Source organism: Stegodyphus dumicola, chromosome 2 (assembly GCF_044657685.1).
Source record: "Stegodyphus dumicola isolate Sdum_Otavi_A_Nest chromosome 2, ASM4465768v1".
Classification (NCBI taxonomy): Eukaryota; Metazoa; Arthropoda; class Arachnida; order Araneae; family Eresidae; genus Stegodyphus; species Stegodyphus dumicola.
This window is the reverse complement of record NC_140769.1, coordinates 248750929-248774256: the sequence shown is the minus strand read 5'-3', so window position 1 is coordinate 248774256 and position 23328 is coordinate 248750929. Positions and strand designations below refer to the sequence as shown.

The following is a 23328-nucleotide window of genomic DNA, read 5'->3' as shown; positions in this document are numbered from 1 at the left end:
ACTGCTTGATTCTGTCTATGATTCTTCACAAACAGAAATTAATATTTTTTAAAGATTTGTATTTGTCCGTCGCCGGTGAATTCAAAATTATTTCACGAGCTGATTGCAGTACCTCTGATTCTAACACGGAGATCGCTGTATAAAATTGAGTTTCGTCGGCAGTAATGTGACTTAACTGCGCATCCAACTGAATGAACCATAACGATGGGTCTCGGCGACAAAAAGGTGGTGGCTTAACTGCCACTCGCGCCAATTGTGAAGCAGCATCGTTGTCGACCACTTTATATCAATCAAATACGCACAATAATAATATGTATAGAAAAATAATCAATATGTTTATAGTGACACAGTTTCTTGGTACTTGAAATCGGAGAAATTGGCGGCTCAATTGCTGTACACGATACATATATCCACTGAAATTATGACAGAAATATGTTGACTCACCGGAATGCTGCACAACTCTTTAAATGACAGGTGAAATGTCTTACTTGCATCTCATCACACTGGATAACATACTGCTGCTCAGAATTTTGACATATGAACTCCATATTCGTGCAACATTGAAGGTTGCTATTCGTAATAAGTACGTGTCACCAATTATGATAGTACAATTTTTTGAGACAGATCATTAAATAATTATAACAGTTGAATAGAATAAATGTTATTTTGTTCTTTGTTGCTATGGGTTACCAGACTGGCAGAGTTGAGTTGTAGTAGGCAAGTTGCTACATATCTATTTATCTATAATGTATATTAAACTTTTAATTGTTTAAAACCTGCACTTTTTAAAAACACTTATAACACCTTTTGAACTAATTCTAGATCATCGTATGTCTGATTTTTCCTAATCCAAAGGATAGTGTAGTTAGGTAGTGACTATTTTTAATATATTTTTGAGTATTTTATGGCAGATTCAGCATTTTATTATTATTTGCATTATTTTCTTATTACGAATATATTTTATACATTATATTGCTGAAATTTTTTATTGTGGGGGGGGAGCGCCGAAAAGGTATTTTGCCCCGGGCGCCAGTCATGCTTGCTACGCCACTGACTAAAATCACACCTATTAGTATCAATTCCATTTACAAGACCACATCTTTCGCACAACAATAATATTAAATTGCGTTAGTTATGCATAGCAAATCACGGCGCTATTTTAGCAGATTTAGAGTTAGAAAAACTGTTACTTACATATCGTTACGGATTTTGTATAAATGTAAATAATTTTAGTGAAATTATATGTAAAATTATAGTACCTTTTGTATAATGCAAATCTTAAGAAATGAAGCTTTGCAGAAAAAGTAAGAATATAGGGGCAAAACCTATTTAACACTGAGTAAATGCTATCTCGCTAAATTGGCGAGATATCCCAAAACTGGCGACGGTTATTGCGATAAATTTTCTTCGCCAAACTTGGCGAAAAATCGCCAAAATTCACCGAACTTTGTGCCGACATTTTGGTCCGGTCCATGGATAACTAATTAGCAGTGATTCAATAAATGTAATTAATCTAGATATGCAACTGTAACCGTATCCAGTCCTTAGATGTAACTTTAACTGTATATGCCTTCCAGTAATTTTGAGAAATGAAATTTAGAGATTTTCCAGTGGCTGGTTGAAAACTTTATGAGACCGGAAAGAGTATCTGCTCTCAGCTGCTAGTTCAAAGTTGAACTTGTATTGAGATTCGTCAAAGCTTTGCCTTTTCGATGTGCTTAGCACTGCATTGTGCTTAACATTCTTAGTAGTTTGAAGTGTAACTACTGATTGTGCTCTAAGATACTGAAAAGATCTGTACGAGCAGTTTTATGGAAAGTTTCAGAACTGTAAAGTGTTTCTTTTGAAAAAATAAATTTTATCAAGCTATCATCGGTTGTGTGTGCATTCAATCTATTATGAATCCACACAAATGCAACAATACACTGGTGTGCAAAATTTAAGGACGAAGTCCAAAAATTAGCATAACAGCTGAACGAAGAGGCAGAGCGGACAGAAAGACCAATCAGGAGATTAAGTAAGGTGATGTACGGTAGTACATGCGCAGATATGCAGGTAGACGTAATGGGGAGTGTCTGAGTAGTATAAAGCATGTTGTTGGTGTAAGATCAGTATTTCTGGCAAAGAGATTGCACGCCGTATAGCAGTTAAAATCACACCGAGTTGCTGCCTCAGCGAGAAATGGCGAATAATCAATCTGTTAGACGACATCTGGATGCTTTTACCCGAGGTCGAATCATTGGGAAGTTGGAGGAAAGCCGCAGTGTGAGAAGTGTGGCTGCAGAGTTTGGAATTGCTCACAGCATCGTTTCATGACTTTGGAGACAATTTCAAACTACAGGAACAGCTATTCGGGGGTTTAGTAGTGGTCGTCCACGAGGAACCACACCCGCAGATGACCGGTATATTGCTTTACAGGCCAGAAGAAAAAGGCGGCAGACAGTGGGAGAAATCGCTAGACACCTGACACAGGCGACTGGACGACCGATATCGCGTTTCACCGTGGCCAGAAGACTGCACGGTGGTGGTCTGTTTGCACGACGCCCTGTACGGTGTGTACCTCTAACGCCTGCCCATCGGAGAAGGCATTCTCTGTGGTGCCGGGAATACCGGAATTGGAGAGACAATGAATGGGGACGAGTACTCTTTACAGATGAGAGCAGATTCAGTCTGAGTAGTGATTCTCATCGCATACTCACCTGGAGAGAGCGGGGAAGCCGCAATCATCCCTCGAACATCATTGAAAGGGACAGGTATGGAGGTGGCGGTGTTCTCGTTTGGGGAGGCATCATGCTTGGTAGTCGTACAGACCTTCACATCTTCGACGCAGGTTCAGTCAACGGGACCCGTTATTGTAATGAGATTCTTCTTCCATATGTGCATCTTTTTTAGAGGTGCTATGGGTCCGCAGTTCCTTTTCATGGACAACAATGCACCATGTCATCGCACAGTAGTTGCCGAACAGCTCTTAGAGAGTGAGGATATTGAATATATGGATTGGCCGGCACGATCTCCGGATCTCAATCCCACCGAGCATGTATGGGATTTTCTAGGCAGACGCTTGGCAGCTCGTACCTTACCACCAGTAACGATTCCGGAGCTTCGATTGGCGCTGCAAGACGAATGGACAGCAATGCCTCAACAACTCACTGACAGCCTCATTCTCAGCATGGGCAGACGCTGTGAAACCTGCCTAGCAGTCAGGGGAGATCATATCACCTATTAAAGACCGGATGTTTCTTGCTGGACACCCATCACAGGGATGTTTCGGCCTTCAGTCGCATTGCGCTCCATGCTACTTTTTCAATAAAGCTTCTTTTTATCCCTCTGATTTCTCCTTTAGTAAGTGTTGCTTACATTACTCATGTCCTTACGTATTGGTGATCTTACGGTATTAAATGTGTTGATTTGGAAAGCTTTTGTACAAAGTTATATTGAAAAAAACCGTCTCGTCCTTAATTTTTGCACACCAGTGTATATCCATAGTTCTGGAGATTATAGACAATATACAAAAATTCTCTTAATTTTGAACACTTTTAATACAAAAAATAATGACTGAAATTCACATGTCTGTGTTATACACCAGATATAAAAATGATAGATTAAAAATTACGAAAAAAATCAGCATACAAAAATTAGATTTTTACATGTACCTAAATGTTGTTTATTTAAAAGAAATGACATAACTTATGAAGTTTAAAAATTTTTCATTATTGCATAAACATGTAAATTCTATCATTTTCATCTTCGGTTATATCTTCATACCCAACAATGAATTCTCTTTCATATTCACCAGCTTTGTTACTCTGATCCATAAATAAGTAATCATCTTCCATTTCATCTTTCACCAACACTAAACATCTTGTTGCAGTACGATTTTCATTTTCTTTTGCAAACTGAATGTCTTTGCATTTGAAACCAGCACTGTGTTGTTTCTATTGCTAAGTTATTACTAAAGTATTGGAGTTACTAAAAGTAACATTATTATTTACTAAAAGGAACACTAGATCAACTGTATTCAACTAAAGCCTTTGATGTTCATTTCAAAAGACTACAGAAAGAGGAAATATCTGACTCATATTCATTTGGGTCAGAATAAAAACAAATTTCTCTAGAACATTTTGCAGGTTTATCTAAGTGTTAAAAATTGCATCCCCTTTAAGTAATTTTTCGCATTAATTTCTCTTCTTCCCCCTCCCAGTTAATCCCTTATCCACACCTTAATTAATGCATTTCCTTGCATATTCCCCTGTCAGATTCTCAAAGTCAGGTTCTGAAAAATTTTAAAATTATGTATCTGGAAATTTAAAAAAATTCCCCCTTCCTCAATGCATTCAGAGAACAAGCTTCCTAAATTTCAAAATGGATTCATTCATTTAATAATTGTTTTTGTCTTACTAATAAAAGCAAACCCTTGTAAGTTACGTGCAAAGGTCTCATCAAACATTTCCCTTCTAAATACTGAACTTTATGCCAGCCTAATACAAGAATCGACCATTCATAGCCCAGCAAACACAAACTGACATTCATCAATGATTTCACTCAGCTGCATATTCACCTTGTCTAATGATGCGTGGTTGATTTCAGGAATAAGGTGAGCAGAGACAGCAATAAGAATGAGAGATTCAAATAACAGATAAGAAGAAATTAAAATACCTTTTAAGATATTGGAATGTTAATATTACTCTGTAGTCATATTGCAATCTGGGATTCTTTTAATGAAATAATGTTGTGAAATTTAACTATAGTTTATCCATGAATACTTTTCATTTTATATATTGTTAATGTAACCACATCCTTAAGAAATTCAAACAGAAATTAGCTCAAAAAATCACCAAAGAGTTAAAAATTTACTGAAAAATTAATAAACAAAGACTTAAAAAACATGACAAAAACAAGAAGTCATGAATAACAAAGAAACAATACAGGTCAATTTACACACTGCATGAATACAGCTTACATCAGAATAATGCTTTAAATAATTTAAAAACATCAATTTGTGCAACAGAGTGATCTTTAACATCAGAGTAATCGCTCTTATCCATTTCTTTAAATCTCTCATCTTTGCAGAAATTTCCCCTCTTGATTTTTGGATGGTAAAATTAGTTTAAAAAGAGGGGAAAATATGCAAGGAAATATGGTAATACAGTCAAAAGTCGTTAATTCGGACACCCATAATCCGGACCTCAAAGCTACAAACTTTCTGCGCATGCGTAGCGTTCACGCATGCGCACAGGCATTTACGAGAGCGCGTAAGACCCTTACGGCTGCGAATATGTTTGTGCGCATGCGCAATTAAATTGTAACGGAGTTATACGCTAAGCTAAAGTTATCTAATTCAGTTAATGTTGCCGATTGCGTTGTTCCTTAATCTTCGAATTGGATCCGGCTTATTATTTTTTGCAGACTGTTAGAGCAATTTTATAAAAGTAAGCTTGAACTTTCGATTATGTCAAATAGAATTTCCGATATATATTTACTACAAAGCGAAAGTATGTTTTGAAATCCGAAATCTGTTTATCAATTTCACGCTGCTCTGCGGCAGGGGGGGGCAGAAACGTCATTATTAGATTATGATAGATTATAAAGATTATGTCAAATAGAATTTCCGATATATATTTACTAATATGTAATTTGTATCTACAAAGCGAAAGTATGTTTTGAGATCCGAAATCTGTTTATCAATTTCACGCGGCGGATTGGAAGTTGATCTGTCAGCACTATCCTTATCTTCAGGGCAGATGTTTTTTATTTGGTTTATAATTCCATACTAAGTGTAGTATTTCATTCTGTCTTTGATATGATTTAAATCAAGTTCATCGTCATTATAATTCGCTTCCGATAGTGAAGAAAGTGACCCAGAGGTTATTGAAAACGAAAACATTTCGATTGACAAATTAGTCGGTATTCTCAACACAGCAATTATAGGACTTGAACAGCGGAACTTTGTAACTAAAGAAGAAATTATGTCTGTTTAATAGAATTAAAGAGAAAGTATTATCACATGAAACGAAGCAACTTACATTGAACGAAATGTTTAATAAAGTAAACAAATAAATATTAAGCTTTTTCTTTTTGTAAATTTTGATACCCTTTAGATCATAATTGTTCTTTATTTCATAAATGACAGTTTCATATTTTTAGTTTTGTAATTTCTGCATGCCATCTTACCATATTTAAACTGATGATCTATAATCCGGAAAAATCGATAATCCGGAATCGCCGAAGTCCCGACGAGTCCGGATTAACGACTTTTGACTGTACACAATATACAATACAAGGTTCCTAGTGTTGTGATACTTGGACAAAATTAAAATGCTCTGAGTACGAAAATTTCTTTTATGACTGCCCTGTACTTTGCCTTATATAAAAAATTGCAAAGGCTTTTAATAACAATTATCAGTGACAGCTTCTTTAAATAACATTAACAAAGCCTTGTAAAATGATATTTTATTTAAAAAATATATAAACATATATAAATTCACATTTAAAAAAAAGATTTCTTTTTGTGCGCTTCGAAATACTTTTTCCGGAAAGACAAGGCAGCTTCAGGAACACAAGCCTTTTCTGCAGCATTTACCTATAAAATAAAATTTCAAAATACTTCAGATGATGATGATAATTATATACAAGTTAGAATTTTAATTACCTAGAATTACTCGTATAACAGGGAAAGAAACACAAATCTTCAGCTTCCTACTTTGACATTTTCCAATTATTTTACATATTTTCAGTTTCATTAAAATGTTTCATAAAAACTACTGTCTTTACTTCCTTGTACGAAGTAAAAAGGAAGTATTGTAATCGCAAAAAGTTTCAGGCAGCATATTTCAACGAAAATATCCATTTTGACTACTATCGAATGCAATTTAACGATGTTTTTGCGTGATATCTGTACGTAAGGACAGAATAAAAGACTCGTTTCCTCCAAAAAATTATAAAACTGCTTTAAAATTAATTCTGAAGAGAATTTTTGGTGGCGTCTGTATGAATGTATGTATGTACGTGCGTACGTACGTATCTCGCATAACTCAAAAACGAATTATTATTTTCTCGCAGTTTCTTTACTCTTATATGTTTGTAAATTGTACATTTTTTGCTTTAAAAATGATTGAATTATGTTGTTTTCATCTTCTGGTTAAGGTTTTTATGCCTTTAGTAAATCTGTATGCAATATTTTTAGAATTATCAACAATTTTAAAGTTGTTTAAGTGCCGCTAAGCCTTTTTTTTATGGCGGCCATTGATTGTTTACATTTGAAACTGCAGACTAGTGGATTTGTTGCCAATCTAGAGAAACTTAGCTTCGCAACAACAAAGATAACGCCTTCATTTATTATTGCCATTTAAATCATGCTTAATGCTTTATGGAATTTTTTCAAGGAAATAAGCGTTTAAGATTTACTTCGTAATTTTTTATATAGATATTTTGAGTTTTTATTTATTTTTGCCTTCTCGTGAAGTGAGAACTGAATTAATTAAATGAGAAATACTCAATCGTCTGTTAAAAACTGTTTCTTTTTTTTGTTTTATTTGCTTAATTTCTTTTATACATCATTCTAGCTTTATTATAGTATTTGAATAGAATATGTGGCAACGATTAGATAATTCTATTCTTTAAATGTTATAAATTTTGTGCATTATTAGTTATAATATGAAAGAAATATCTCGCATTTCAGAGGTATTAATGAAAAAATCTAGCACCAGTGTCGCTATGGTGAACAAATACTAGAGTGAATTTTAAAGAATGCGTTTATTCTATTGTGGTTTATGCGTAGAAGTAGATTTAATTCAATCCAATAAATTTAAATGAAATGCAAGAAAAAATGCATATAATTTAATATTCCGTAGAAGGAAGTCATGTGGTGTACACATCAGATTTTTTTATTTATCTGTCGAATGTTTTTATACTATCATGCTTTCATTCTATCACAGAGAAATAAAATACTGTATTTCTTAGTGTATAAGGTGTCATTGATTGTAAAAAATGCCTCTTAATTGCAGATCACCAACAGATCATGGAAAGGGGATGATTCTAAGAAAATTAGATAAATAAACAAATTTAAAATACTGAAATATATCTAACAAATATTTCTGTCATAATAGAATCTGAACAACTGCACTTCCCCCAGGAGATATATTATTAATTACTTTCATTTAACCCCTCACTTGCTGCGGGCATATATATATGCCTTGCTCAGCCGATGCTTTAACTGCCTGTATATATACGCCTGCGTATATATACACCCTTCCAAACTTCTATCATTTGCTTTGTGCTGCTACCCGTAAAATTATTCGCAAAGCTTTGGAATGCAACACCACAATGACCTTGACAAAGTATGCGAAGGGTGATACTATTTCAGAGAAGTGTGGGGAGAAATTGGAGAGAGGGGTGTGTCTAAAGCGGTGAAAGTAAGGACTGCGCGGTATTGGCTGGTGTTGTTTGAGTAAAACGTATTTTTTTATTCTGTGTTCTTCGTTTTCATTTACTTTTTGTAGTAGGTCCAGGAATAAGAAAGATATAACGGATGTTTCAAACACATTTATCTTTTTTGAATCGTTTTTTGATGAACTGCTTTTGCTTCATATTGTTACTGAAGCTAACCGTTTTGTAGACGAGTATATGGACCAACACCTTGCAAACGAAAAATCAAGAATAAAATCGTGGCATTCAACCAGTTCAGAAGAAATATATTTTTTTAGGCATACTGATTTCACAAGGTATAACACTGAAACCTGATATTACACTTTACTGGTGTAAAAATGAATTGATCGGAACTCCATTTTAGGGATCTTTTTTATTATACTTTTTCTCAGAGCATTAAATTTTGTGCATTAATTTTTTTCCTTTTATTCTTCATTTTGTGAAAGTAAACCATCTTTATAATCTTATGTTATATAATAATTATGCACAGCATAAAAAAATTGAATAAGGGTAAAAAGCATTCTAAGAAAAAGGAAGGCAAAATGTATGTCAAAACTGAATACATGAACAACATTCACTAAATTTTGCAACAAGTGGTATTAACTCTTTCTTGACGGATATCCCATATATGCATTCCCTATGAACGTCTCCCATAGCCAGGTATCCCAGCCATGCATCACTTGAGAATGAGCTTAAGGATGAGTGATGCATATGTGCATTTTAAGCTAAACCAATTTTTAAAGACCACCAGATACTGTCCTGCGTTTTTTATTTTTGAACTGAACATACTTTTAGGATTCTGACCTTCAGTTTAATCACATTCTGCCTAACTCTCGTATCTGCTGTTGTGGGAGAGGAAGGAAAGTGTAACGTAAACAAACAGATTTTGGCCCTTTAACTCGCCATGTGATGTAAACATTTGTGTTTCTTCGATTTCTTCTTCTTTCCCTTTGAATCCATTTTTTAATTCTTTTTCTCGCTACTATGTATAGGTTTATTCTGCAAGGCTCTGTTAAGCTTAGCATTACTTTTACAGCTTATATTTTGTGTACTTCCCTTTTTACTTTGGAAAGCCTTGATTTCAGTTTATTATGGTAAGCAAGCGTTATTTAACAAAAGAAAGATATAGACATATGGCAAATGAGCCAATTAGTGACATGGATGGAGTGATGATTAATTTTCTAAAGAGTTAGAAAGTGATATTTCTAGTGATTCTGATATGGACATTTTATCAGAGATTGAGCTTACTGGATGCCCGCCTTCCCTTTCCTGTGAAAGATTTTGTTTCTTCTCCCGGTAAATAGTCTTTCTTCCTATTTCATCAATTAAAACCTTGGCATAATTTGAATAGAGCTTCCAAAAGTTATTTCTAAATAAGGTTTTTATATATATATATTTTCATGTAAAGTAACAGAAAAAGGTTATTAAATGCTAATTTTAACTGATATGACAGTTTAAGTAATAATATAAAATGGTGCCAAATATTATGATGTTAGAACTAAAAACTTTTTTTGTGCGATTTTTTTTTCCTTTTTTTTTTTTTTTTCTTTTTCTAAAGTTAGGCTTAGCGATGCAAAACCCAGATCTTGTCAGATGATTCCCTTTGACTCCTATCCATCTTCAGGGAATGTCTGAAACAACAGTGCGTTACCTCGAAAGGGTGAAAGTTTTATAAATAAAAAGAACGGGAAGAAGAAATTTGAAATCTGAATTGAAAGAAATTGATTTAAATGAAAATGAATTATATTAAAAGCAATAAAATACACAGTTTTAAACTTACATTTTCCTTTATTTTTTCCATTGTGATGAGGTAACGAGATGAATGACCAGTCAAAGCTTGTTTACAGCAGCTGATTAATTCTAAACAGGGATGATATGGTAACTTTTTTTTGTCAAAACTAAAAGAAAAGAAAAATTGTAATACCATCACAAAAGAATAAGCTAGCATTAACAACAAAATAGAGTGTACTAAATTATACATAAGTTGCACTTTAAGTAAAAACTGTCATTAAACATAATTAATCAGGTGGAATTATGAAAAATATCATAAACAAACAGCAGAAATAGCTTTTCACATAGTTCAGTCTAGAACTGATTCGACGTGAGTTACTATAAAAATACATTATCCCTAAAAGTATCTTGGAAAATGTATGAAATATGCATCAAAAGAGTTTTTAATAGACCAAAATTTGTGTATTATATTTACTGCAATCATTTCAGTTAATTATTTCAATGGTAAAAATATTATGTGGTAACAGTCATTTAAACCCAAACTAAATTACATAAACACTAAATAAGATACACAAAAATGGAGGAATATTTTATTAATGCTATTTAAAGATAAAATAATTAATGCTAATTAAAGATGTAGGAACAAAAGAGTGAAAAATCAGCAGTAAATTAACAGATTGTAAATAAGACAAGACAGCGATTGTACTGTCAGAGACAGCTTATTTAACTAGCATTTACAAAAATATAAATCATACAAAAGATATAATGCAAATAAAAACGTTAATGCAGATAAAAACTGGACAATTTTTCATAACCTGCACAAAATTAAACACCAATAATAAAGATAAAAAATAAATATTTTGTAAAAATAAATTTGTAAAAAAAACAGAAAATAACTTTCTGACTTCTACATAAAGACATATGGTTCTTCAAGATGCCATTATTTTAAGATGTATACAATAACAAGGGGGAACTGAAAGCTTTCAGATTTTATATTATGGCCAAGAGGCCTTTTTTTTTTTTTGACATTTTGTGTGTTACCTTTATTAAATATCATGTTCTTCGCACTTAAATCATAAAATTCAGTTCAACAGCAATATCACAAAATAATTTTAAAAAAGCACATCTTTACAATTTCCAATACACAGTCTCACACAGTGGAGATAAAAATTTTTAATTTTTACCGTAGTGTTGCCATAACCCTCCCCAAATAAAGGTAAAGGATGGCTAAATGTAACAATATAAGTTTGTTTTAAAATATGTAATAATTAATACAGTACAAAGTCCGTAATCCGGACTCATCAGGACTTCGGTGATTCCGGATTATAGATCATCAATTTAAATCTGGTAAGATGGCATGCAGAAATTATAGAATAAAAATATGAAACCATAATTTATGAAATAAAGAGCAATTATGATCTAAAGGACATCAAAATTTACAAAAAAAAAAAAAGCTTAATATTTATTTGTTTACTTTATTAAACATTTATTTCAATGCAAGTTGTTTAAGTTTTGCTTTTTGTGCTCTTTAATTCTCTCTTCCATAAAAAGACATAATTTCTTGTTCAATTACAATGTTGAACTGTTCAAATCCTGTAATTGCTGTGTCGAGAATACCGACTAACTTGTCAATCAAAATTTTTTCGTTTTCAATAACCTCTCTGTCACTTTCTTCACTATCGGAAGTGCGCATGCGCTTTACTGGCTTTACGTGCATGCGTGGTCAACGCGCATGCGTAAGTTTGTGGCTTTGAGGTCCGGATTATAGATCATTCCGGATTACAGACTTTGTACTGTATAGTGAATATAAAATGCTTTTAGTGTAAAATAAGTAATAACTACTCTGACCTTAGAACAATCATGATAGATTAAATACTTACACATATAAATATATATAATAATATGTCTTTCATTACAAGCCTTTTTGTTATATTGAAATTCTATATTTATCTCTGAAAACCTCATAAAAGATTTTTGACTTTTTGGGTGGGGAGGGGTGATAGATGAGAAAAATTAATACTGATCAAAAAGAAACATTTCTACCCATATAAAGAAATAAATAATTAACAAGACTATCTAAAAACTTCAAATTACTATTTAACACCTCAAAGAGTTTAAAGTTAAAATTCTTTTTTTAATTAAAAAGTCTAAAAATCATGATATTAAAAAGAAATTGTACCAAGATTTAAAAGATGTAAAGTATGAAATCTCATATTTAAAATGGATAAGTCAAATGATAAAGAAAATGTATGCTGTATTATTATTATTTCATCATAAATTAATGAAACATAGCAATTTGTGCTTTTATTTATTATTTTATTAAATATAGATTTATTTATACAATATGCAGCTGTGCATTTATTTCATTTTCACATGAGGCTTGAAACAAATATTTCTCTCAATTGGCAAAACTTGAGGAAAATACAGTCAAAAGTCGTTAATCCGGACTCGTCGGGACTTCGGCGATTCCGGATTATCGATTTTTCCGGATTATAGATCATCAGTTTAAATCTCGTAGGATGGCATGCAGAAATTCTAAAATTAAAAATATGATACCGTAATTTATGAAATAAAGAACAATTATGATCTAAAGGGTATCAAAATTTACAAACAGAAAAAGCTTAATATTTATTTGTTTACTTAAATAAACATTTCTTTCAATGTAAGTTGTTTAAGTTTTGCTTCGTTTCATGTGATAATACTTTCTCTTTAATTCTATTAAACAGACATAATTTCTTGTTCAGTTAGAAAGTTCCGCTGTTCAAGTCCTATAATTGCTGTGTCAAGAACACCGACTAATTTGTCAATCGACATTTTTCCGTTTTCAATAACCTCTGTTACTTTTCTTCGCTATCGGAAGCGAATTATAATGACGAGGAACTTGTTTTAAATCATATCAAAGACGGAGCATATCGAAATGAAATACTACATTTGGTAAGGAATTATAAGCCAAATAAAATAAAAACATCTGATCTTCAATTATAAGCCAAATAAAATAAAAACATCTGCCCTGAAGATAAGGATAGTGCTGACAGATAACTTCCAATTCATTACGCGCCCGCCGCGCGGCGTTCCTCCCGCCGAGCAGCGTGAAATTGATAAACAGATTTCGGATTTCAAAACATACTTTCGCTTTAGATCCTTTACATATTAACAAATATATATCGGAAATTCTATTTGATATAATCGAAAGTTTAAGCTTAATTTTATAAAATTGCTCTTACAGTCTGCAAAAAATAATAAGCCGGATCCAATTCGAAAATTAAGGAACAACGCAATCATCAACATTAACTGAAATAGATAATTAGATAATTTTAGCTTATACGTCCATTATACATAAAACGCGCACGCGAAAACGTATTCTGCACTTGCGCACACTCATATGCGCAGTAGTAAAAGGTCTTACGCGCGCGCGTAAGCGCCTATGCGCATGTGTCAACGCGGCGCATGCGCAGAAAGTTTTTAGTTTTGAGGTCCGGATTATAGATCATTCCGAATTATGGGTGTCCGAATTAACGACTTTTGACTGTAATAATATTCTGACAGGTCATGAAATCTAAATAACAGCATTTTGCCATGTCATGAAAATCCACAAAATGAAAACAATAAACCTGTCAAAACGTTTTCCTTCAAGGTGATTAATAAGCTCATTAAGTAACTGAGACAGTAGTTAATATATTCAGTCCTCTTCTTTATTTAACTAAATGCTACAACAATATGTACAAATAATATTTAGGCTGAAAAAAAACTCTGATTATTATAAGAGTGTTAGAAATCTATGTGTAAAATAGCAGATAATTTTCAAATTAAAATTTAAAATATCAAATTATTAAGGCTTTAAAATTAAAAAACAGCTATTTTAAAAAAGAAATCAGTTTAATTAAAATGAATCTTGCATAATGCAAAACCAGATTTTTACATGTTAAAAATGTGACTGATATAAAAACAAATTATTTCAAACACTGTACAATTAATTCATAAGAAACACACTCTCAAATAACAATAAAGATTAATAAATATAAAGTATTTAAAATGCATCAGTCCAGTTTACTAATGTTTTTTCTTTACTTACTCTTCATTAAATGCAGGCATCCAATAAACTAAACGACCATGAAGCTTTAAAAATTGTGAACTAAAATCCAGTAAATCTTCAATAATATCTTGTAAACTGTATGTAACCTTTGACGGAATATGACTGGTAGCTCTAAAGAGAAAAGTTAAAATCAAATACAAATTTATCTCACTGTGGGGAAATTTTTTATTGAATTCTTTATGACATCTATAGATTTTTTTTTCCAACTTACAAATGATCAGGTATTTTATAATCTTTCTCTGTACCTATCCTCTCAGTGGGTTCTCTGATTCCATAAGGAGCTAAAAGAGAGAAATTTAAATTATTTTAATTTCTTAAATACAGTTTACATAATTTATGCAAACACTTTTTACTGTTAAAATACATATAACATAGAGGGGGGAAAAAAGGCTACTAGTACAAAATATTTTGATTTGCTTTACGAATAACAAACTACGCTACAATATATAAAACAAAGACTTCACTTTCGCTTTAAATTTTACTAAATATATGAGAAATGTGGAATTTAAATTATATTTTAACACCACAGATATCTTTCCAACATTTTTACTAAATTTTGAGGTTTTCAATTTAGACGTTAAACATAAATCACAGCAGTTTCTCTTCTAATAAATTACCTGTTAACTTTTCTTGTTTTAGCTTTTCTCTTTATTAAATACTTTTCGGTTTTTCCAATTATCAAAATTTGTTTTAATTGAAATCAGAGTTTTTGCGCTTTGCTTTATTTACTTCATGCAAATTGCTTTTCGGTAAATTCAACATCCATGTGATCACATATAAATCAAATAATGCCATCATGAGACTTGCCCTTCAAGTTTTCTATTTTAATCTTTTCTCATTAATTCTATGTCCTATATGTTACGGGTGATCACATTTATTTGACAAGATGGTTTAATTGTGTTTAAATTCTTAAAATTTAAGAATAAAGAAAAGATTTAATTTGCAGATAATAAATTTCATTAGTTTTAAAAATAAAGCATATAGAATGATTAAAAACAATATCTTTTGTTTTATTATTACTAGAATTAAAAATATATTGCCTATTAAAAATTAAATTAATTTGAAACATTTCCTCTAAGACCAGACACAACAAACAATTTTCTACATAGAAGATATATCCACCAATGCCATCATTAAATTAAATGTTGTTTTTGCCTTCCCCACCTTTATCTCTTAACAATTTTTTTTTTTTTTTTTTTTTAAATTTTCAATGTAACTATAGTAATCAAAAGTTTTTAAAGTGTGTCAGTCTACTTTGTCCTTCATTTATTGATATAATTAACCTATGAGACATATTTCTTTTTATGTTAAGAAAATTTTTACCATAGTCAAAAAGACCTGATAATAAAAGTATCATTGCTATTTTCCCATCAGAATCATCAGCTTGGCATATATATTTCTACCAAAAAAAAAAAAAAAAAAAAAAAAAAAAATTATTTGACATATTTTGTGCTACAATAAAAGAGATCTAGCAATTTCTCTTTTCAAATGTTAGAATCATTAAAATATAAATTAAAAAGATAAATGCAAACAGGGCTAGAAATCTCAAGGCTTATACAAAATCTTGGCTTCTAGTCTTATTCATATGCAACTCCCAAAAATTCATAATATGCAAATGTCTGATAGTCCCCACTAGTGCATGTAAAGTTGATCATGTATGCTGTGTTTCACTAGGAAAGTTTCTTTTGCCATCCTTACAAACATGATTATCAGTGATGCTGAATAATATTATTGATGTCCTCAGACCTAATGATGTATTTCACAGGCAATCATATCAACAAAGTGATCACTGAGAGGGATTTACTGCATATTTTAAAAATGAATAAATAATAAAAATGAAAGTCATACGATCTGTAATTATGACATCAAAAAATGATGGCATTCTCCATAATGGAAGTGCAGCATCTGAAACAATTACATCTAGGTACTGAGATTCAAATCCATACTGTTTCATATTGGCTCGGATATTCTCATCTGGTTCTCGCTGCTTTTGATTCAATCTAGAAGGTTTTGCTAACGAGAAAAAAATTAAATTATTTACTAATGCAAGCAATTATGTTCATACTTTCTATACTGCACATATTTTAATTCCATTCCATTTTAAGAAGAAAATCTAAATTCTACTCCATTTTAAGATGAAAATCTTAACTGCATACAGAGATAAACACAAAAATAAACATCTATAAATCATATTTTTAAACAAAATATAGCTTTAGAAAAGATCTTAAATATCATTCACAAATTACATTGTATGTTTTTGTATGTTTAACCAAACACCCTTGCATTTTTCAAAATTCGGTAAAGTATGCTAGCTACAAAGTTTAGATGGACTCCAACAATAAACCAATACACAAAGAAAGAAAATTCTCAAGTTCAATCTAAAATAATTTTATATTTATTTACAGATATGATTGCTTGTTCTGATTTTATAACTAAATAAGAAAATAACGGTCTGTATAGATGCTTTTCCCAATACAAAAATCAGTATCATTATTCCCCCCCCCCAAACAAACAAACAAACAAAAAAGATAATATATATTTAAGGCCTAATAATATGAAACTAACAAATAGACTGGAACAAATCTTTCTAAATCAAAAGACAGACAGAGAAAGAGAAAAAAAGGTAGAAATGTTTCAGTAAAAGATATATACAGGTACTGGTTGAAGCAAGGACTGTACCTATATGTCTATTTTGACATCTTAGATATTATCGAGCCTTGCTAACTTTTAAGGTTCCACCCCAGATGGAACTCCATGGGAAAGCCCCTTGTAAAGCAGTCCAAGGGCCTCCCATACCTTTTCTCCTATCACTGACCTCTTGAGAGGATTTTAGTTTTCAACTTCAGCTTGCTGTGTATTTTGCATGACCCTTGCAGGCACTATACACTTACAAACATCCATGCCTTCTCTGGGATTCGAAACCTGGGCCTTTAGTATTGCAGTCAATAACACTGTCCACTATTCCATCTGGGTGGCAAAAGCAAGGCTGGATTAACCATTAAATAAAACAAACACGTGCTTAGGGCATCAAGGTCAACAAAAAGGTCCTTAGGTTACCAAGAAAGGGAGCCACCCAAAATTTGCCAGTTTTACAACAGAATGCAGTTTTAGAACATTGTCAGTTTTACAACAGAATGCATGGTGCAGCTAAATCAAAAAATAAATCAAAGAATAAATCAAGAAAAACTGGAATAAACATATGTGTGGACACCAAAATCTTTCAAATATTTAGGGCTTCTAAAAGTCTTAATTTGGCCCTGGGCAAAAGGTAATACAATAGAACCTTCATTAGTCAAGGTAATTAACATAATTACTCTGAATAACAGAAAACCTGCTTAATAGCGACTAAATTTTAAATCATGCCAACTCTTATTTTGACAAGGTTGTCTGAAAATATTTATTTGAAGTTTTAAAAATAAGTGCAAAATTACAATTATTATTCTTTTAACCCTCTTATTTATTTTACTTCACTTGTTTTCTTAAATTAATAATTAATCTATACAATATTTTATTTCAAAACAAAAATATTCATAGAAAAACTGGATTAAACAAACTCTTAAAATTTATGCAATTTGTAAAATTTTGTCAAATTTCTACATGTATTTTTTTTAATGAAACAATCTTTTTTTTTTTTTTTTTTTTTAATGTATATCAGCATTTTTGTGATAGACCTATGACTCTATCACTACCACATGCTTGTCATGCAACCGTATATGGTGCAAGTTTTTTTTTTTTTTTTAATCAAAAAATGATCCACAGGAGAGACATCAGGACATTGCTTTAAATATTACAGAGCTTTGCTCAAGCCTTCAGTGTCTATTGGAGGCTGAGTGGTATAACTGCTGAGTACTAACAGTACAACCAGGATCTAAATTCCATCTTATGGGCTGGCTATATAGAAATTTTCATGGTTTTCCCTATATGCAATATCAATTAAAATGTCTCCCACAAAGGTATCCTTCCTTTTATGTAGGAAAACCCTTTGTGCTTTACCATAACCAAAACAAACCCAAACTAAGAATTTGGCATTCTAATTTTCATACTTTTTGTTTCGTCAACCACAGCATTACAGCAATTTTTATTGTTCTCTGAATCTGCACCAAACGTTATTCTTTCATTACTAAAAATATGAAAATATGGTTTGCTGTTTTCTACATTTATCTGCTACAAAACAACATCTTTTAACCTTTGGAACATGCATACAAATTAATTGTCACTTAGTGCTGCTTTCCATTTTCATGTGAATGTTACCCTTTCTAGATTTTTCCAATTATTTTTTTAAATGATTACCAGCTGAGTTCACAAAGATCTCAGTTGGCCTGGTCAACAGAGCTTCTATTATACTGCATTGTTGGTCAAAATGAAGCTAAACTATTAATGTATTTCAACAGCACTTTATTTGCATAAGATTTTATTTGGTTTCATTGAATTTATGAAGTACAATGACTACTCTTACATGATACTTTGAAGAACATTTTATTTTGTTATGTAGGTGTTCTGAATGAGTATCTGAACAAAGTAATTTGAACAGTAATAACAAAGTAATCTGAACAGATCATAATAAATAAACACAAAACATAATCTGAACAATGTTAAACTTTCATTTTATTTCATTTTATAGATATCCTAAACCTTTTTCATGAAGCAAAAATTAAAGCATGCTTGATGGCTCACAAACAGACTGATTTATCTACTTTTTTTGTTGCATCAACACCCTGATGATGATACTATGAAATATATAAATTTCTTATTTCATTTTTGGTTTTGGCAATTTTTCCCCTTTTTTCTTGCAGTCTGCCACTGAGCTTCTGATTTTGGTATACGATTTACTGCAAATAATAATATGGGATGAATTTAAAAAATATTATTTATTTTGCATTATATATATGTAATACATTGGTGACAGCTGTAATAAACTGGAGATAGTTTACTGCATTACTCATGACACTTGTAGATAGACACAGCCATAGATTCAAAATAATTTCATTTTTGGATAAAGCTAATTCTTGAGATGACCATCTGATTCACATCATTATGGGCGAAATGTGCACCCCACATTTTTGAAGGCTTAGCACATCTTCAGACAATGGACAATAAAAATATGAAAGCAAACTTCTAGTTTTAATTGGTCCCTTTTATTCTTCATTTTAATTTGGATACTTCACAGCCCTAAAAATAACAACTATTTATACTATATCAATTTAAACTGTGTCATTTCAAAAATCTGTATAAGTTCTCACATAATGCAACAATGCAGATAACTTTAATCTAATGACTGAATAGGATTTCTGTTAAGAACTGAAACTTTTTAACACTCAATTTTTTTTTTTTTTTTGAATGTGTTTCTTTTCCACTCTGCTTCACTATTGCAACTCACCTCTGACTACCAACTGTCTTAAAAATATGTATTTTACAAATCTATGAATACCAGTGTAAAAATTCTCTAACAGCACGGTGCAATTCTATGCATATAACTTATGTTGAATTAACAAAAAATATACCAACTATGAATAAAAAGGCACAGTAAGTAATTTTCATCAGAGCACTATGTAGAATCAGAAGTCATGATAAACAATGCAGAAAATCAAACTAAATTAACTAAGCAATAAATAGTTCATCTTTTTATGCTCTACCAAGCTTTCTAATAAGAGCATAAGTTCAAGGATAGAATTTGTTCGGCGTGTTTGTCTTAATCACTATGTAGAAGTCATATGATATGGATCAATTTTGAAATGATGCAGTTTAGATTGTTATATTACAAATAGCTATGATTTTTAGGGCAGAAAGGGGAATGTCCAAATTAAAGTGATAAATAAAAGGGACTATTGCCAATTGAAATTAGTAGTTTGCTGTACATATTTTTTTTTCTTTCCCACAACTCACATGTACATATATCACACATATATACTAAGAAAGATAAAAATTCAAAAGCAAACTTTTATTTTTATTTAACAACAGCCTCTTTTATTCTTCATTTTAATTACGATATTCCCCCTTCGATTTTACATAATGCTGCAATACAGGTACATTTTAGTCAATCAGTGAATAAGATTTAAATTGAAATTAAAACTTTTTGAAAACCAAAACCTTTTTATGCTCTACCAAGCTTTCTTCACTTTTCAGCTTGCTTGCTTCCAATTAACACATTTGACTTATTTCTCTGTATCATCAATTGCCTTGAAATGTAATAAACATCCAAAAACATGATATTAGTTGCAGATTGTGCCCACGGTGATGTGTGAATCAGAATATACATCTCAATAATTATTTTGTCCAGAAATAAATTGTGTGAATCTACAGCTTTGTTTGTCTGCAAGTTTCATCATTCTACTAGAACTAATTATGCATTCTAAATGCCAGCACCATCTACAACCATTGACCATGATTAAAAATTATATGTCATTTCCCACATTCTAAATTATTACATATATATGTTTGTGTGTGTGCATGCATGTGTAAACATGTTTTAAAATATACCGTTTTAAAATATACCGTTGATAAATAACAGAAACTATGCTTATCAACTTTTCAAATAAAAACTTCTTTCTGAGATACGGTACAATATTCATGAATATTTTTAGTTCTATTCTGAAACTACAAATTTTAATGGTTTCAAAAATAAAAATAAAAATTTTAAAAAAATCTACCCAGGCGTTTCAAAATTGTAGAATTTCAATTCTATATCTTGAAAGTTATAAAATTTAAACCTATTATAAATGCATTTTTTATCATGAAAGTGTTTAACATATTACCAGAAAAAAATGTCACATTTTACACAGTTAACAGCCGAATTTCTATATTCAAACGAAAACTTTACAAGCAGTCATGTAGTTTACATCTGCTGAGTTTGAATTGATGTTTTCATACATATGCCCTATCTTACCAACTCATTTTTCCTTAAATGCAATCTGTTAGACCTAACAGGATTAATGAAATATAAAATGGGAAAAAAAATATGATCTGTGAGTAAATGATACCTGAAAAAGCATACAAAGTGTTTTGGATGAAAAAATAGGGCAAAAGCAAAAAAGAAGAGCACAACAAAGAGAAGAAAAGAAGAGCATGAGCTATTAGAAATAAGAGCATAAGTTCAAGGATAGAACACTATTAAGAACATGATTCATATGTATTAAAAAACTCATTTCTTGAATTCGCTGTAAGATAATTATTTCTTAAGCAGGACAGGTAACACAATAAAATAAAAATTAGCACTTTTTCATTGTTTCAAAGTTAAAATTTTAATGATGGCATATTTTCATAGTACACGAAGGAACACAAAATCTTAAACGAAAATTAATTTGTTGGAAGGGCAAATCAAATTTTTATAGAAAAGTTAAATTGTAAACAAACAAATAAAAAATTACCTTTCCCATGAAGCATAAGATAGTCAATATCAGTTCCAAATACATAACCACCAAAATGAGCTGCAGCAACTAGAAGTCCACCTATGAAAAGATGCTCTTTGAAATGTTACTATGTTGATCATCTAAAAATAAAGTAAATATAAAATAGACTATGCTATATATAAGCATAATATATTATATATTTGAATAAATATTTTTTATCACCATTTTTGTTTTAGAGAAATATTACAGAAAATATAAAGAACAGAGGGCAGCACAAGTTGCATCTGTGGGTTTCTACGGTAAAAGAGTAACTACAGAGAGGGAGAAAGAGAAAACGACAGACAGATTATGGGAAAAGAGTATTGGCGCAGAGGAAGAAAGAGACAGTAAAGCAAACAAAAGTGTTAGTGTAGAAGCAAATGTTTTATGTTTATAAAATGCTCTTGTTTAGTAAAGAAAGCTAAACACAAAAGTTTATAAGCACCACCTTATTAAGAAAACTAAATATCAATATGATGTCCATCTATGAAAAGATGCCTTTTGAAATGACATTAAACTGATCGTTTAAAAGTAAAATAAGTACAAAATAGATAATGCTACATATAAACATAATATACATATTTAAATAAATTTTGGTTACCACTGTATGTTACTTTTAAAGAATTAGTGTAGGAAATAAATAGATTAAGGGACAGCATAAATTGTATCTGTGGAGTTCCAGAAGGTAACCATAGGCAAAAAGAGATAGGAGATGAGTACAGGTGTAGAAGAAGAGAGGAATAATGAAACAGTACTATTAAAAATTGTAAAAAGTTAACATACTAGATATCTTCATTTATCATGTATCATTAATGCTGAATATCACTTAAAAAATCCACATCACAATTTTAATGTTTTTTTGAAAATTTGTTAATTGTTCAAACGTGAACTAGAATATCATCCCTTTTAAATTAGACCAAAGTATGAGGAAACTAGAATGCATTTATTTATTGTTTTAGATATACTAATTATAACTAAAGATACAAAGATTTGTAAATAAAATGTTTCTTATAAATGCTTAACATTTTAATTAATGGAAAAAATTAAAAATGTATATTTATTTAGATATGAAATTTTAGTTTCAAAACCAAAACAGATAAATGAATAAAGCATTCATCACAAATTTATATGTCTGATTAATTACATATAGTAAAGTACCTAAAGGCTATCTCCTACAGAAAGAGATGCCTTCATGAACGACTGTCTAAGAGAAATCGGGTCTGCAAATCTGGATACATGTACTTAAATCCAAACAAAAAGTAATCTCATAGTTATTGCTTTTCAGCAATAACACTTTTTCATCCAATACCAGCAGCTACGGTGCTAGCAGTTCATATACTGGGGAAGTTTCTTTATGACTACTCTATATGCGAGCAAATATAGTATTATCAGATGAAGAAAAAAACTTCTTTTAATTAACATTCAGTGTTGCCTTCAGATAGATATCACCTCTAATTGTCCATTGGGAGCATTCAACTTCATGCCATTTCCACTTTACATACATTTTTAAAGTACAAATACAGTCTTTCCTCTTATGTGCTGGTTCTCTTTGATTTACAGCTTCCACCCTATAACAAAAAGCGAATAAAAAAAAAAAAAAAGAGGTTTTATACCAAGTACAGCAAAAATCCAACTATCCCCCATTTCAACTAACCGGAATACTTTCAAAAATATTTTCCCATGGAAACATTTAGC

The 23328-nt window shown here is 31.1% G+C and overlaps 1 protein-coding gene across 3 annotated transcripts in view; it reads right to left on the bottom strand.

The window, feature by feature from the left end:
• Positions 1-6433: 6433 nt before the first annotated feature.
• LOC118182509 (tRNA (guanine(10)-N(2))-methyltransferase TRMT11) overlaps positions 6434-23328 on the bottom strand; it is a 51017-nt gene continuing 34122 nt past the window's right edge. For all 3 annotated transcript variants that reach the window (XM_085811994.1, XM_085811996.1, XM_085811995.1), the window contains 6 exons: positions 21613-21693; positions 16097-16261; positions 14460-14529; positions 14228-14359; positions 10205-10322; positions 6434-6580 (listed from right to left, as the gene is read on the bottom strand). In XM_085811994.1, the coding sequence (XP_085668120.1) occupies positions 6488-6580; positions 10205-10322; positions 14228-14359; positions 14460-14529; positions 16097-16261; positions 21613-21693 (659 nt within the window). In that variant the 3' untranslated portion in view covers positions 6434-6487. The remainder of the gene's footprint in view (positions 6581-10204; positions 10323-14227; positions 14360-14459; positions 14530-16096; positions 16262-21612; positions 21694-23328) is intronic.